Genomic DNA, 17373 nt, shown 5'->3' with positions numbered 1-17373 from the left:
ACTTTATCCACTGTACCACCTAGCTACCCCCACACCAAGTTTTGCAGGAACATTTCCTCTCAGGCTGCCTGTCGATCTTTCTTAGGTTAAAGGGAAATGCATTTTTTCTTATTTAAGAACAGAAGTTTTATCCTTCATTCAAATGGTCCACAGCTGGGTGCAGATTTTCTGACAAATCTCCAAAGAATGTATCCTGAGTCCATATTTACCTTTGGAAACTGGACTTCTGGCAGCATCAGAAATCATACCAGAGACTGGCCCCAAGGGTCATCTCATCTATATACCCAATCCCTTGGCATCTTGCTACATGTAACCCCTCACCACACATGAGGGTTCACTCCACATTCATAAGTTTATAAAGAACACAATAAATACAAGGTAGTCAGAGAGAGACAAGACAGGAAGAAAGGATGTTGGCCATCAAGTGGATCAAGAAAGTTTCTGTGTAAGAAGGTGATACTTAATGCTGAAACTTAAAGGAAGGAAAGATTCTAGGCAGTGGAAGTAAAGAAGGAATGCATTCAGCAGGTAAAGAGAAGGGATAAGAAATTTCAGGCACCAGGATCAGTCTAAGCAATGACACAGAGTAAGAGAAGGCCTGGTCATGTTCAGGACACCCAAATTTTGTTGTCTCAGAACAATTTGAACTCTCCATGGAAAGACAATTCACATCCACAGAACATAGACTGTCAACATACTGCAGCCACTTAGTTTACTAGTGAAAAATAAAAGGAAAAATGTTTTGGCTTTTTGTTGTTGTTGTTGTTATTCAGTATTTTATTATGTTCCAGTTACATACAAGGATAGTTTTCAACATTTGTTTTCATACGGTTTTCAGTTCCAAAATTTTTTCCCACCCTCCCTTCCCTCCCTCCTCCCCAGGACAGAAAGCAATCTAATATAGGCTATATATGCACAATCACATTAAACATATTTCTGCATTAGTCGGATTGTGACAGAAGAGTCAGAGCACAAGGGAAATACCTCAAAAAAAGAATTTTAAAAACCAGGCCCAAAGTAGAAGCAGTATGGTTCAATCTGCATTTCTAAACTATAGTTCTTTTTTCTGGATGTTGAGAACATTTTCTATTATGAAGTTCTTTGAAATTGTTTTGGACCATTGCATTGCTAAAAAGAGTCAAGTCTGTCACCATTGTTCATCACACAATGCTGCTGTTACGGTGTACAATGTTCTCATGATTCTGCTCCTCTCAGTCAGCATCATTTCATGTAAGTCCTTCCAGGTCTTTCTGAACCTCCCCTGCTCATCATTACTTTTCACTTTGATTTTTTAAAACTTTGTGTTCTAAATTTTCTCCTTCCCTCCTTCCTCATCCCTCCCTATGAAATCTACCAAATAAATATAAGTTATACATGTGCAGTTATGCAAAACATCTTCTCATTAGTCAGGTTGTGAAGGAAAATAGACAAAATACCTTTAGAAAGAGGAGCTAACAAATAAAATTATATTTCAATCTGTATTCAGATACTACCAGTTCTATCTCTGTTGATGGTTTTCATTTTTCATATGTCCTTCTGATAGCATCCTGCTCATCCTTTCTTTCACAGTTACTATTGTTAACTGTATTACCCTCCATCTTAATCCCTCCCATGGATATTTACTCTATTATCTATCTTCCTTTACCCTATCCCTCCTTGAAAGTGTTTTGCTTCTTACTGACCCCTCCCCCAATCTGCTCTTCCTTCCATTGCCTCTCCCCCCACCTTATTCACTTTCCCTCCCACTTTCCCACAGGGCAAGATATAATACTATCCGCTCTTGAGTGTGTAAATTATTCCCTCTTTGAGGCAATTCTGATGAGAGTTAGGCTCACTCACTCCCCCACTCCTTCCCCATCTTCCCCTCTATTACATAAGCTTTTTCTTATATCTTTTATATACTTTTCCCCAATCTGCCTCTCCCGTCCCCTTTCTTCCAGTGCATTCCTCTTACCCATTAACTTTATTTTGAAGATGTCATCATGGGACAACTAGGTGACACAGTGGACAAAGCACCAGCCCTGGACCCAGGAGGCCCTGAGCCCACATTCGTCCCCAGACATAAGCCACCCCACCCTGCTTGTGCCACAAAAAACAAGGATAAACAAAAAAAAATGCTTGACAGATATCATCCCTTCATATTCAATTCACACCTGTGCCCTCTAAGTATATTCCTTTCAGCTGCCTTGATACTGAGAAAGATCTTATGAGTTAGGAGTATTATCTTCCCATGTAGGAATGTAAAACGTTTATCCTTTTAATATCCCTCATGATTTCTTTTTCCTGTTTACCTTCTCTAGGGTCTTGTATTTGAAAGTCAAATTTTCTATGGAGTTCAGGTCTTTTTATCACAAATGCCTGAAAGTCCTCTTTTTCATTGAAGTCCCATTTTTCCCCTGAAAGATTATATGCAGTTTTGCTGTGTACGTGATTTTTGGCTGTAGTCCCAGTTCCTTTGCTCTCTGGAATATCATATTCCATGCCCTCCAATCTTTTAATGTAGATGCTGCTAGATATTATTTTATCCTTACTGTAGCTCCACAGAATTTGAATTCCTTTTTTCTAGCTGCTTGGAGTATTTTCTCCTTGACCTGGGAGCTCTGGAATTTGGCTATAATATTCCTGGAGGTTTTCCTTTTGGAATCTCTTTCAGGAGGTATTTGGTGTATTCTTTCAATTTCTATTTTACCTTCTGCTTCTAGAATATCAGGGCAATTTTCCCTGACAATCTCTTGGAGGATGCTGTCTAAGCTCTTATTTTGGTCATGATTTTCAAGTAGTCCATTGATTTTCAAATTATCTCTCCTGGATCTGTTTTCCAGGTCAGCTGTTTTTCCAAGGAGATACTTCATATTGCCCTCTATTTTTTTTATTCAGTTGGATTTGCTTTACCATGTCTTGGTTTCTCATAAAGCCACTAGCTTCCATTTGTTCAGTCCTAATTCTTAGGCAATTATTATTTTTTTTCCAGTGAGGCAATTGGGGATAAGTAACTTGCCCAGGGTCACACAGCTAATAAGTGTTAAGTGTCTGAGGCTAGATTTGAACTCAGGTCCTCCTGACTCCAAGCCAGTGCTCTATCCACTGCGCCACCTAGTTGCCCCCAGCAATTATTTTCTTGAGAGAGATTTTCTATTTCCTTTCCCATTTGGCTTTTCAAACTGTTGACTTTTTTCTCATGAGTTTTCTGCATTGCTCTCATTTCTCTTTCCATTCTTTCCTCCATCTCTCTAAATCTTCCTTCTATCTCTCCTACTTTCTCTTCAAAGTTCCTTTTGAGTGCTTCCATGGCCTGAGACCAATTCATAATTTTCTTGGAAGCTTTGGATGTTGGAGCTTTGACTTTGTTATTATCTTCTTCTGAGGGTGTATTCTGGTCTACTTTCTCCCAAAGAAGTTTTTGATGGTCTGCTGCTTTCTCTGCCTGCTCATCTTGGATGCCTATTTCTTGGCTTTTAGTGCCTTCTTAAAGTGTAGCTCTGCTTCCAGAACATACTGTTCTGAGAGCCCATGGGGTGATTGGGCTTCTTCTCAGCCTACCTAGCCTGTGAATAACCATGGCCACTTTCTCTTTGACCTGGAAACAGAAGTCTGGTTGAACTCTGATTCTCTATGGTCAGAAGCTTGGTGTGCCTGTGCCTCTCACTCACTGGGCCACCACCACTCAATTCAGCCCACTGGTTCAGAACCAGGACACTTTGACCCAACTCCAGAAGAGACTGCCTCCACTTCATCCTGGTCTACCACCGAACCCCCTCACCAGTCCACAATCCCAGCCTCAGACCAAGCTGCTGGCACTGAAGACTCTGAGGCATACTGGAAGCAGTCTATTCCTGAATGGGTCCAGACCACAAGCTGAGCTATTTAGCACGATCAATAGGTGATTGAAATTGCCTTCTTTTGCTGAAAAATAGTCTCACTCTGTTCTTATGTGCATTAGACTGCTATGGTTTGTTGGGTTTTTTGTTGGGTCTTTTTTTTACAGAATTATTTTGGAGTAAATGGACAAGTTTATCTGGAGCTTGTAAAAGTCACAGCCTCTCCTCTGCCATCTTCACAAAAAACTGTTTAAATGATCCCTATCTGGAGCTCTCTGCAGAAAATTTCCCCCCAGAGCTCCTCTCAACCAAAGCACTATGCTAACAGATGATGAACTGAGTAGGGGTGTTTGTGTGTATGGCGGGAGTGGTATATCTAAGGCCTTAGCCCTGAACCCAAGAATTTATTTATTTATTTTTTCAGGGCAATGAGGGTTAAGTGACTTGCCCAAGGTCAGACAGCTAGTACAAGTCAAGTGTCTGAGGTCAAATTTGAACTCAGGTCCTCCTGAATCCAGGGCCAGTTCTTTATCTACTGTTCCACCTAGCTGTCCCTAACCCAAGAATTTAAACCTGGAAGTCAAGAGCTGTTTCACCCCTAGGCGACTATTCCATCAAGCTTCACAAATGCATTCAAGGGTCTATTCTTGCTCTAGTATCTATTTCCATTCCACTCTGATCAATTCCACAGCATAAATTGCAGTGCTGAACACCAATGCCACATGTTGAAGCTGTGTCTCCTTCATCAACCCCATCAACTGCCTGGCCTCAACTTTCCCATGTTACTCCCAGTTAGCAAAGATAGAGGCATGAGTAGCAACAGCTAGCAACCCAAGTAGTCTGACTTCCACAGTGTACCACTGCTTGTTGGCATGGAAGACAGGGAGCTTCCTTCTGACTGCACCAGTTTTCTCTCTTCCTTACACTCTAGATGGATGAGAAGAAATCTTTCTTGCAGACGAATGAAGAGAGAATAGGGAATTTCAGGTATATACATTACAGGCAGATCTTTCCATTTTCCTTGTTTCACAATCTGCTTTTTCATTCTTGGAAATTTTGAGGTTCCCTAAGATCCTGAGGTGAGACAGCACAGGAGACACTAGCTACACCAACAATGGTTACTTTGCTTCATTTGTTTAATAGATAACAGCCCCAGTATGAACTGGAATTACAGGTCATTCTCCCACTGCAAATTCATATCTGCACCTTTCCTACCTTCATGTCTCTACTGTGTTGTCTAATTTTCCAAAGGTCTTTCTCTTCTTAATTATCTGTTACCCAAGAACAAGGTTACTAGATCCTCTACTGGTGCCTTTGGCAAATTCAGTACAACAGAACATGGATAGAGCTGTCCATCTCCCATTCCCATGAGCACAGAGAGGGCTGTTATGCCACTTGAGTCCTGATCTGTAAATATTTTCTCCCAATGGTCAAGATAGACAAAATGTGAGAATGCAAAATTTCTAGACCTGGCAATTCTTGACTTCAATTACCCATCTGGGGCTATCTTTCCCACCCACAAATATGTCTGTTGCTTTGACTAAATAATTTCCAAGGTCCCATTCATCTCTAATATTTTATGACTTAAGTCAGTTTGATTAAGGTATTGCAGTATTGTTACTGTTTCTCCCACCTCCATTCCCACCACCTCACCTTTCCTCTACTCTTTGTCCAGAGTCCTTGGCAGAGCCAAGCTCCACCCTAATACTTGTTTCAACCTCCCTCAAAAATGAAAGGACCAACTAATTTTGGTGGTTTGCTTGATGTTAAAATTTGTTCTCTGAGTCTTGAGATCACTCCATAGATCTCTGGGAAGGTAGGTGTCACCAGAGAGTGAAGGATGAATTCTTTAAGGTCCTAAGAAATTTCCCCTTATTGGGGAAAGAAGGGACTCTACTGTAGGATAGTCCTTTGTTAAATGGTGGTCCACTAGCAAGGTAAGCAGAGTTGTCTTGACTATTTATAGACTTGAATGAAAATTCTTTCTGTTTTTCATGTACTGTTTTTCATGGCCTGTCCTATATATGATATGTTAATAGGCTGAATACTTGCATGATAACTGAGGGTCCTTTACCTTTTCTATAGATACTTAGTAACCAGTTAAATTCTAATGTTCCCAGGGAAAAAGAATGAGATAAGGTACTGAATGAGAGCATAAGCCAGACAGTGAGAAAACCCACCCCATGACCACTTGCCACCTCACTGAGACTAAATCTGGGTCATATTAAAATGAAAAGCTTTGGTTACAAGTCACTAGTTACATCTTCACAGTCTCTGGTTATGTTTTATTCCTCCCTACTACTTACCAATATCTAATTTTATTATCCTATCTCTTTTCTCAACTTACACTGTTACTGTCCTAATTCAGGTTCTTATCACCTTTTGCCTGGAATATCACAATAATAATTGCTGGGGAAACATAGTACAGAAAAAATATCTTTGTATAATCTCTATATCTCAAGATGTAGAAATAACTGAATTAAATTTATAAGGACAGAACTGTTAATGATTAATGGTCAAAGGATATGAACAGGCTCTTCTCAAGGGAAGAAATCCAAGCTATAGCTAGAAAGACTTTTTTTTTAAATGCTCCAAATCACTTATAATTAGAGAAAGATAACTTAAAATAATTCTGAGGTTCTCCCTTATACCCATCAGATTGTCAGACTTTGTTAAAAAACAAAAAGGAAAATGGCACAGTGATAAATGTTGTGGGGAGGGGAGAAACAGGCACAATAATGGACTATTGGTGGAGCTATAAATTGGTCTAGACATACTAGAAAGCAATTTGGAACTATGCACCCAAAATTTCTAAACCATGCATAGCTTTTAACCAAAGAATACCCTGTAAGGCTTGTACCCCAAAGAGATTTTTTAAAAGAGGGTACATGTGTATGTGTTACATGTTTTTATATGTGTGTATATGTTTTATATATATATTATATGATATATATATATATTTATCAGTTGCCCTGATCCATATCTTGCTACTGTATCCAGATGGCTCTAAAGGAGAGAGTGAGGCTAGTGACTTTGTTTTTTTTAATTATAAAAGTATTTTATTATTTTCTTAAATGTAGATATAGTTTTCCACATTTGCTTTTATAATATTTCTAGTTTCAAATTTTTTTCCCTTCCTCCCCTCCCTCCCCCTCCCCAAGACAGAAAGCAATCTAATATAGGTTATATATGTACAATCACATTAAACATATTTCTGCATTAGTCATGCTGTGAAAGAAGAATCAGAGCAAAAGGGGAAAACTAAAAAAAAACAACAACAAAAACAGAAATAGTATGGTTCAATCTGTATCTAGATTGCACAGTTCTTTTTTTCTGTATTTGGAGAGCATTTTCCATCATGATTCCTTTGGAAGTATCTTGAACTACTGTATTGCTGAGAAGAATCAAGTCTATCACAGTTGATCACCACCCAATGTTGTTGATACTGTGTACAATGTTCTCCTGGTTCTGCTCATCTCACTCAGCATCAGTTCATATAAGTCCTTCCAGGTTTCTCTGAAATGTGCCTGCTCATCGTTTGTTAGAGCACAATATACATTCATATACCACAACTTGTTCAGCAATTCCCAAATTGATGGGCAACCCCTCAATTTCCAATTCTTTGCCACTACAAAAAGAGCAGCTAAAAATATTTTTGTATGTGTAGGTCCTTTTCCCTTTTTTATGATCTCTTTGGGAAAAAGACCTAATAGTGGTATTGCTGGGTCAAAGGGTACGCACAAGGCTTGTAACTTTGTATAGCCCTGACTCACTTAAATCCAATTCACTACAAGTCATGACATCACCTCTCCATGTTATGGTCCTCTTAGAGAATGAAGGACAAACAAGAACAAGAAGAAGAATGGAAATGTAGGAGGGGGCCAGGTTGTAAAGGATTTCAAAGGCAAAACAGAAGGTTTTATATTATATCCTGGAGGTTATGGAGAGCTACTATATGATTATGACTAATTTGACAGCTAAGTGGAAGATGACTTGGGATGGGAAGAGACTTGAGACATGAAGACCAACTAAAAGACTCTTGCAATAGTCCAGGTGATGAGAGTCTACATCAGGGTGGTGGCAATGTTAGGGAAAAGAAGGGAACATATACAAGACTTGTTATGAAGGAGAAATAGACAGACCTTGGCAACATATTGAATATGAGGTGATGAGAATGAGAGGTCAAGGATGTATCTAGGTTTCAAGCCTCCATAACTGAGAGGATATTGGTGTTCTCAGCAGTAATAGGGAAGTTCAGAAGGAGATTTTACAGGGAAATAATGAGCTCACTTTTAGATATATTGAGTTTAAGATGTCTATGGGACATCTAGTTAGAGCTGTCCAACAGGCAGTTGGAAGTAGACATGGGAATCTGGAGGTAAAGAGAGAGGTTAAGTCAGCATAGATCACTGAATTCATGAGTTCTGATGAGATCACTATGTGAAAAAGTATAGGTGGAGAATAGAAAAGGACCCAGGACAGAACCTTGTACCATATCTGCTATTAGCAGGCATGTCATAGATGAAGATGCAGCAAAGGAGACTGAGAGGGAGTAGTCAGACAGCTAGGAAGAGAATCAGGATACATGGATACAGCACCATGGGAACAAGGGAGAAGTGGGAGCTCTCTGAGGTCTCAGTTTTTTTCAGGAAACTATCAGACAAGGTTCTCAGCTGAGAGACTAGGCTTGGGGGGAACCATAAGAGGTTTGAGGAGCAGAAAAAAAGTTTGGAAAAGCCACTTTCAGGAGTAGGATAGGGAGTTAGAAAGGTATAAAAGGATTGCCTTGCCACATGTTATGTAACATATTGTAGTGGATCCCCTCATCCTGGTGATTTTCTCCATCTTTCTTCAGCAGGACAGAAGGAAATGGACAGTGGGAGTAATTGAAGACTGACACTTAAAATATTTGTTATAAGGGAGTTGGTTTTTTCTTTCCTTTCTTTCCCCAGTGCGCCAGGGTAGGGGGACTAGGAGGGAGGACAGAGATGAGATGGAAAGAAAATAGATTTTTAATTGAAAAAAATAAAGAAAATAATTATATTTCTTAAAATTACTGCTATTATTTTTAGCATCATTTTTATTTCTGAATAGATCCTTTCATCATTCTCTATCCAGAAAGTCATCCTTTGAACAATGAATATAAAAGGAAAAGGGGGTAAAGGCTGTTGAACAAAATCAAAATATCAACTGAATGTAATATGACAGAATATGCAATGTTCTACCCCTATATCTGCACCCCTTCCCATGCCTGCAAATGAGAGAGAGGTACATTTTCTCAACACTTTTTCAGGGAATAGACTTGGTCATGATAGCTTTCTAATTGGTCTTTCTCCTTTCTAGGCTCTCCCTTCTCTAATCCATTTTCAAAAGACAGGAGAAAATAATTGCCTCATAGTAGAAGTCTAACTATGCTACCCCCTCCTGCTCAAAAAAAGTCACTGGCTCCCTATTGCTTTTCTAACAAAATGCAAAATTAGATTACCTTTCCTGGGCCTAAATGGGCCTACCTGGACACAAGGCCACTCAGACTTCCCAAATCTGAGTTCATACCTCTGCTTGGAAGGGCCCAAAAGGGAAATGAAGGGCAGTCCCTAAGAGAGCCAACTCAAAGAGCAGAGTCCTCAGAAAACTATATTTAAGCCCTGGCATAAGTCATTAGCCTAAAGAAGTGAAGACTTAGATAAAGTATTAATAAATACCTTGCAAACCTTAAAGCATCATAGAAATACTAGCTATTACTATTGGTCATCTTCAAATATTTTAATTTTTGTCACCTAGAAGAGGAATTAAATGTATTCTATATAGCTCTGGTGGGTAGAATGGAGACTGATGAGTAGACATTAAAGGATGGAATATTTTAGCTCAATATAAGAAACATTTTTTTCTAAAAATTAGACCTGTTAAAGATGGGATAGGATAACTTGTGGGGCAGCAAATTCCCTGTGTGCTGGACCAAATAAGAAGGTATAGACGGATTACAATCAACACCTACATCTGTGATCATAGATCCATCAAAGTAGTCAAAATAAATTTATTTTGAAGTTATTGTTTAGCAGTTACCCTAATTCTACATTTCTGCAAATTGCCGTGTAGAAATATACTTATTGTTTAAGTAAGAAGACCAGAGAAGGGGTTACAAAGTCCCCCCCCAATATCTCTCTCTCTCTCTCTTTCTCTCTCTCTCTCTCTCTCTCTCTCTCTCTCTCTCTCTCTCTCTCTCTCTCTCTCTCTCTCTCTCTCTCTCTCTCTTGGTAAGGATTGTACTCATACTCCTTGGAACCTGAGCTAATCTATTAAACACAAATCAAGTACTTTCAGTTTCATTTGCTATTTTTGCCCGTTAACCCACAAATCCTCATACCAGGAGCCACAGTAACACAGTAACTAAATTTAAAGTACTAAATTGTAGCGAGGAGGGTCAGAGTTTTTGCTTAGAAGAAGAAAAATAACAATTTGGAGGGGTGGAGGTGAGTCATTTTTGAAAAATCTCTTTGAGGAAGAGAACCTAAGGTTTAAATTATTTGGGAAGGATTAGAACTGGGGAGGGAAGTTAAGGGAGTGTCCTTTACCTAGATGGGTTGAGGAACAAACTAGAGTAGAGCGACAGTCAAGACGACTCCTCAAGGCAGGTCTGGGTCACTGGTGAAAAACAAAGAAAACTTGTCAGGAAGTTCTTTATGGTAATTAAGCATATGTTAAGCATAGATCATATGCCAAGATGAGTTCACAGAACACATTTATTCCATACAGACATAGTAATCATCCTGCTTACATAAATCATGACAATTCTATCTCCTCACAAACGTAGTCTTGTACTCTTGGAGTTAAAAAGAGGAAGCTGAGAAACAAAAGGAAGTAGGAGAAGAGGAATTTACACTAGACTGAAAAATGATCCTGGGCGTCAGTCAAAGTTTGTCTGCCCCACGCAAGGCTTGCTTTCCTTTGGCGGAAAGGCATCCCGGATGTTAGCAGCACAGTGGGAAGGTTACTGGACTGGGAATCAGAGATGAGAGGTCTGAGGTCCAGTGTCAGCTCTGACACTTACTAACACTAGGTGACCATGGGTCATGAAAACTCTGAGTTTTAGTCTCTTCAATGGCAAAATTAGGATAACAATATTTGTATGACCTAGCAGATCAGGCAGCTATAAGGAAAAGTATAAGTAAAGCATAATTATAAGGAAAAAAGGAAAGGAAAACTGTAAAATATAGAGAGATACGTAAATTAATTTATCATTATTAATATCATGGAACCAAGGGAATGGCTTGTCCCTGATGGTTCCTATATTTCTCAGCTTGTCTGAGTGAGATTTCAGACCTGGAAGGACATCAGAAGCTGTCGAACCCAACCTGCACTAGAGAATCTGCTGAGTTTCCCGTGATGTGGGCACTGAGTCTTTCTTGGAAGAGGCTGCTATGACAAAAACTAAGGAACACAGTCATTGTGTCATAAAAATGTCCATATTCCTAGCAGAAAATACCTGAGCTGTAGGTATGTTAATTAGAAAAGACTACTCATATCTGAGAGCAATGTCATGGGGATCATGTCCTTTCTCCCATGGGTATGTATGCTAAATACTGAAAATGCAGTTTTACAGTCAGCTTTGTGGTCCCTATGATTAGGGAACAATGCAGCATCTAAGACACTGAATCTGTCTTATGTACGCAACCTGGTAAATGTAACCCTGGGCAAATGCCTTGATCTCTCTAGGTATCAGTTTCCTTATCTGTAAAATCAGAAGTGTGGATTTTATGACCTTTAAGGTGCCTTCCAGATTTAAATCTATGACCCTATGATCTATCAGAAAGCTATGAGGCAGCTAGGTGGTTCAATGGTTAGACAGCTGGGCCTGAAGTCAGGAAGACCTGAGTTCAAATTTGGCCTCAGATACTCACTAGCTGTGTGATCCTGAGCAAGTCACTCAACCTTTACTTTATTCCACTAGAGCACAGCTTCTTAAACTGTGGGTCCCGTAACTGAATGTGGGGATCACAAAAAATCTGGCAACTCTAAAAGGTTATGTATACCTATTTTATATACCTATATACTCATGGTCAGGTAAAAATTTCTCCCTTGAAAAGGGGTCACGAGTGGGAAAAGTTTAAGAAACCCTGCACTAGAGAAGGAAATGGCAAACCATTCCAGTATTTTTGCCAAGAAAACCCCATGAAAACTATCAGAGTGTCCACAGGGTCAGGAACACTTGGACACGATAGAACAAACTAACAGGATTTAAATAAAAGGGGGGGGGCGGGGGAGGGGGAGATAAAGCTAGGTGGCTCAGTGGATAAAGCATTGGCTCTGGATTTAGGAAGACCTGAGTTCAAATTCGACCTCAGACACTTGACACTAGCTGTGTGATTCTGGGCAAGTCACTTAACCCTCATTGACCCGCAAAATAAATAAATGAACAAATAAATAGATAGATCAATCGAAGTGGGGAAAACTCAATTTGTCAGATGCGAAATGCTTGATAGTGGAAGAAAAAAAAAAATCCATGGAACTCGTTTGAGAGTTTACTTTTTCTCTCACCCTAGCAAAAGATCAACGTTCAATGAGATTTACCGAGTGCCTACTTTGTGCAAAGCACTGTGATAGACACAGGAGATTATTTGAAGACCAAAAAACAACCACCAAAAAGAAATAAATGATTAAATAAATAAATGGAACCAATGCTTGGCCTCAAGGGGTTTTACGCCAGAAAGGTGTTTGGCGGATGGTGTTAAATTGTTGCCCCAGGGTCATCCAAGGTTAACAGCCCAGAGATTTGTCTTAATACTGGTTGCAGAGGCTGCTCTCTTCCTCCCTGGTCCCTCCTGTCCTGCAGAAATCTCTCCCCTGAGCTCCTCTGGGTTTAACTTCCCTCTCTCTTTCCTCCCCGAGAGTGCTGGGCTTGGGCGCTGAGAGTGGGTGGAGCCAGCAAACACCTCCTCCCCTCCGGACCTTATCTTACTACCTCGCCTTTGCCCCTTCTCTCTCCTACCCCGAGCAGACCCAACTGAGTCCAGCAGAGTGAGCGAAAGGTCCCCCTGCCCCTTACCTGCCCGAGCGAGGTGGGGGCCGGGTGGCGGTGCCCGAGCCGCGGGTGGGAGAGCTCCGCGGAGCTCAGCAGAGCCGAACCCAGCGGAGTGGAGCAGAGCTCAAGACAGCGGAGGACCGTGACCCGACCAGGCTGGGGTGTGACCTGCCTAGTCTGAGATGTGACCCTCCGCCCCCGCCCAATGCGGACCCCCCGGCCCCGCAGGAGGGCAGCAGCTAGAGGGCATTGGGCGCCCTGGTACCTGCCCCTAGTGGCACAGCTCGTGCTTCACGTTCTGCAGCTGGTGTTGTCAGGTAAGTAAGTAGGTGTGTGGTGTGTGTGTGTGTGTGTGTGTGTGTGTGTGTGTGTGTGTGTGTGTGTGTGTGTGTGTGTGTGTGTGTGTGCGCGCGCGCGCGCACGCTAGTATGTTCGCCCGTCTGTCTGCGGCGTAGCCTTCGCTCATGCCCCCTCCTCTAGCCTCTATTCCTGAGTGGGCTGCAGCTGCTGTTCAGTCCCGGGACTGCCGGGAGGTACTCCACTTGCTCTGGGCTCGGATTCCCACGTGCCCGATTCGCCGCCTTCTCCTTCTCTTCTTCCTCCTCGTCCTCCGGTGTTTCGCTTTCATACTGGGACACTGGCCCTGGCCCAGAAGTGTCAGGCAGGGGTGCGGAGCGCCCACTTCAGAGTCCTCCAGGGATGCTGCCTACGTCCTCCCTTCTTACCTTACTACAGATCGGGGCAAGGGCAGGGGGGTAACCCTAAGACTTAGGACGTGGAGAAAGAAACTCCCACTTACCTTTCCTCTCATCCTAGTTTCGAGGCAGCCTCTCTAAACTTGCTGATATTCACTTTTTTTTTTAACCACAGGAATTGGATAAACTGATTGTAAAATGAGAAGATATAGAACTAGGGGGAAAAAAAAGGTCTTAGAGTGAAATTATCTAGCTAGCGCCCGTGCATTTTACTGGGGGAAAGGGAAATCACTTTCATAACTCTGGCACAGTCAAAAGTTTCAATCCAGGTCTTCCCGCTGACTTTTATATAGCAAGTTGGAAAGCCTTTTTCCTTTTTGATCCCTCTTCACAAGGATTATCATCACCCCCATTTTACAGATGAGGAAAGTGAGACTTGAAAAGTTGAAAAGCTCTGGGTGGTGCTGGATGAGACAGACAGGTTTCCAACCAAGTTGGCCCTGAATTCAGGTCCAAAGAGTTCAATCCGCTGCAGGCTGCTTTGGTGTTCTTTCCACTCCAGTTCCTTGTAGTCATAATATAGATGTTGACCTCTTTTGAAGTTCTGCCAACTAGCTGAAATTTTTTAATGTGTTAAGTTACGAATAGAATAATTAGTGTGTCGCTGTTAAATAGTGATATATTGACTCTCTCTCTTTAATGAGCAAAGGTATCTGCAAAGAAGAAAGAAAAAAAACCCACCTAAATTAAGATTGTCCTTTCATGCGTGCATCATTTTTTCCTTTGTAGTTACTTTCAAGAAGATTTTTTTTCAGGTGGGTTTGAGAAGTAAAACAACTTTCAAACTATTCTAAGCATTAGTTGAATGACAGTAAATTATGACTCAATCAAAAACACCAATTTCCAGGCAGAGCAGATACACACCATATCATGTTTCCTAAAAGTATAATTTTAAAGAAGTTATTGTAATAACAAGTGTCTAAAAATACAGTAAAGTTTCCATTAACTGGAACCAAGTTAACCAACAGTTTTAAACATTTACCTATTTTGCACTCCAGTTTTAGAAGAGACAACTGATGAGAAAACAAATGGATATAATGCCTTACATTTGTATTATACCTCACGGTTTCTGAAGTACATAAATTATCCAATTCCATATCCAGAATAATCCTAAAATGTAAGCAGTGAAGGTGTTATTTCCATTTTACTAATGATTAAATTGACACTCAAGCTGTGACTTGCTGAAGGCAAGATTGATAGCTGGTGGCATTGTAGGGACTAAAACTCACCATTGCCTGATTCAATTCAGTTAGACAGAAATTTATTAAGTGTCAACCATGTGCTAGATGCTGGGTATAGAAAGACAAAAGTTAAGTCGTTACTGGCTTCTAGGTGTTTATATTCAACTGGGTTGGGGAAATGAACAGAGATAATGGTATGGTTGTTATTTTCAGCCCTGGCAGACTCTTCATGACCCCTATTTGGGGCTCCTTGAGTGGTTTGCCATTTCATTCTCCAACTCATTTTTACAGATGAGGAAACTGAGGCAACCAGGGTTAAGTGACTTGCCCAGAGTCACACATCTAATAGGTATTTGAGGCTAGATTTGAACTTAAGAAGATGAGTGGTCCTGATTCCAAGCCCAGTGCTCTATTCACTGCACCATCTAGTTGCCCTCAATGGTATGGTAGCCAGGGTTATTATTACTTGAAATCAGGAAGACCTGGGTTTAAATTCTACCTCAGTCACTTACTAGCTGTGTGATCCTAGACAAATCACTCAATTTCTCTGGTCCTTAGTTCCTCATCTGCAAAATGAAAGGCTTACATTAGATGACCACTAAGGTTCCCTTTAGCTCAAAATTAGTTATCTTATAATCCTAAGTTAAAATAAAATACATACCAAATAATGAACTAAGGGAGGCATACAAATTGGAGTGGTCAGGGCAGACCTTGTAGAGGAGATTGTATTTGGGCTGAACCTTGAAGGAAGTCAAAGTTTTGGAGGCACCATGTTACAGTGGGAATAGCATTAATCCTTTAGAGAAAGAACCTAAATTCAGATCCTGCTACAGACAATTATGGCCTGTATGACTTTGAGTAAGTCGTTTCACCTTGTCTCAATTTTCTCCATCTGTAAAAAGGAGGGATTTGCATCAGAGAGCATCCCAGGTCCTTTCTATCTCTAGATTTATGATCCTTCTGTTCCAAGAGGTGGAAGTAAGGAGGGGTCAGCTTGTACAAAAGCATGGTTACAGGAGATAGAATGTTGTATATGTACAGTGTATATATAGCATTGACTGGAACATAGGGTGCATGAGATAGAATAATGTGAAAACATTATAGAAATATACATTGGAAAGTGATTGTGAAGGACCTAAAAGAGGCATCTAGGTGGTACAGTGGATAGAGAGCTAGCTTAGTCTGGAGTTACAAAGACTTGAGCTCAAATCTGGCCCCAGCCACTTACTAGCTAAGTAACCCTGAACTTTAACCCTGTAACACAACTTCTCTCTGCCTCTGTATCCTCAACTGCAAAATAGGGATAACAATAGCATCTACCTTCCAGAGTTGTTTTGAGGACCAAATGAAATAATATTGGTGAAGCACTTTAAGCACAATGGCAGGTACATATTAGGTGCTTAATAAATGGGTTTTTTTGCACCCTTTCTTTAAATGCCAAACATTTTATATTTTATCTTTCATATAATAGGGAACCACAAAAAATTCTTTTGCAGGAAATGGTCATGACCTGTGCATTAAGAATATCCATTTGGCAGTCAAGTGGAAGATAGACTGAAGAGGGGAAAGACTGGAGTTGGGAGACAAGATTGGAGGATGCTACTATAATCTAAGTGATGAAGGTCTGAACTGGTATGATGGGCATGTAAAGATAGGGGAATGGATAGGCGAGATATTTTGGAGGTAGAATCAGCAAGATTTGGCACCTGATTGGTGAAGGAGAATTAAGAGACAGATGAGTCTAAAGTTGAGAAAGCAGGTGAATGGAAGCAAAGTGGTACCCGTAACAGAAAAAAAAAACAACAAAGTTTGGGAAATGGACAAATATAAGAGAAAAGACAGTTCTATTTTGACCATATTGAGTTTGAAATGCCTATGGTCATTCAAGTGGAGATGGCCATTCAAGTGGAGATGGCCAGTGGGCAGCTGGCACTCAGGATTGGAGATGAGGGCAGAAGGGATTGCGAGGTAGATTTGGCAATCATCTATTTGGAAATGGTTATTGAATCTTGAGTAATTGAACCACAGAGTACAGAAAGAGACAAGAACACAGGACAGATTTTTGAAGTACCCCCCCACAAAATGGGGTAGATCATGGATTATGAGCCAACAAAGAATACTTGGAAGGAATAGTTAGACAAGTAGGGGAAAAGCCAGGAAAGAGTAGTGTCAAGAAAACCCAGAGAAGGGAATAAACAGTGTCAAATGCCACAGAAAGGAAAAAAAAAAGGATGAAGACTGAGAAATAGCCTTTTCCTGGCCTCTCTCCCCTTGCTTCCCACTAGTAAATTCTCTCTGAGATTACCTTCCACCTGCTCTTACATATGAATAGTTATTTTCAAACTGAATTCCCCATTTGAGTGTGAGATATTTGAGGCCAAGGACTATTTTTCTTCTCTTTGTATCCTTAGCATTTAGCAGAGTGCTTGGCACATAGTAAGCACTTAAGAAATGTTTATTGATTAACTGATGAAATCAAGAGATGTTTGGTAACTTTGGAGAGAGCTGTTTCGGTGGAGTAGTGTGACCAAAAACCAGAATGCAAAGTGTTAAGTAACTGCAAAGTGAGGAAATGGAGGCAATAAAGGGAAATTTGGTTG

General features: G+C 40.6%; 2 protein-coding genes across 2 annotated transcripts in view; both read left to right on the top strand.

Moving 5' to 3' along the window:
* The window catches only part of IL22RA2 (interleukin 22 receptor subunit alpha 2), a 126496-nt gene extending 113659 nt beyond the window's left edge, over positions 1-12837 (top strand). The window contains 2 exon segments of the mRNA XM_044003492.1: positions 11116-11203; positions 12705-12837. Coding sequence (XP_043859427.1) covers positions 11116-11203; positions 12705-12837 — 221 coding nt within the window.
* A 205-nt stretch (positions 12838-13042) lies between these two features.
* IL20RA (interleukin 20 receptor subunit alpha) overlaps positions 13043-17373 on the top strand; it is a 56094-nt gene continuing 51763 nt past the window's right edge. Inside the window, exon 1 of the mRNA XM_044003491.1 lies at positions 13043-13154. Within this exon, the coding sequence (XP_043859426.1) occupies positions 13043-13154 (112 nt within the window). The remainder of the gene's footprint in view (positions 13155-17373) is intronic.

Source organism: Dromiciops gliroides, chromosome 4 (assembly GCF_019393635.1).
Source record: "Dromiciops gliroides isolate mDroGli1 chromosome 4, mDroGli1.pri, whole genome shotgun sequence".
In the NCBI taxonomy this organism is placed as follows: Eukaryota; Metazoa; Chordata; class Mammalia; order Microbiotheria; family Microbiotheriidae; genus Dromiciops; species Dromiciops gliroides.
Note: the sequence above shows the minus strand (reverse complement) of the source record. Positions and strands in the feature narration are given on the sequence as shown.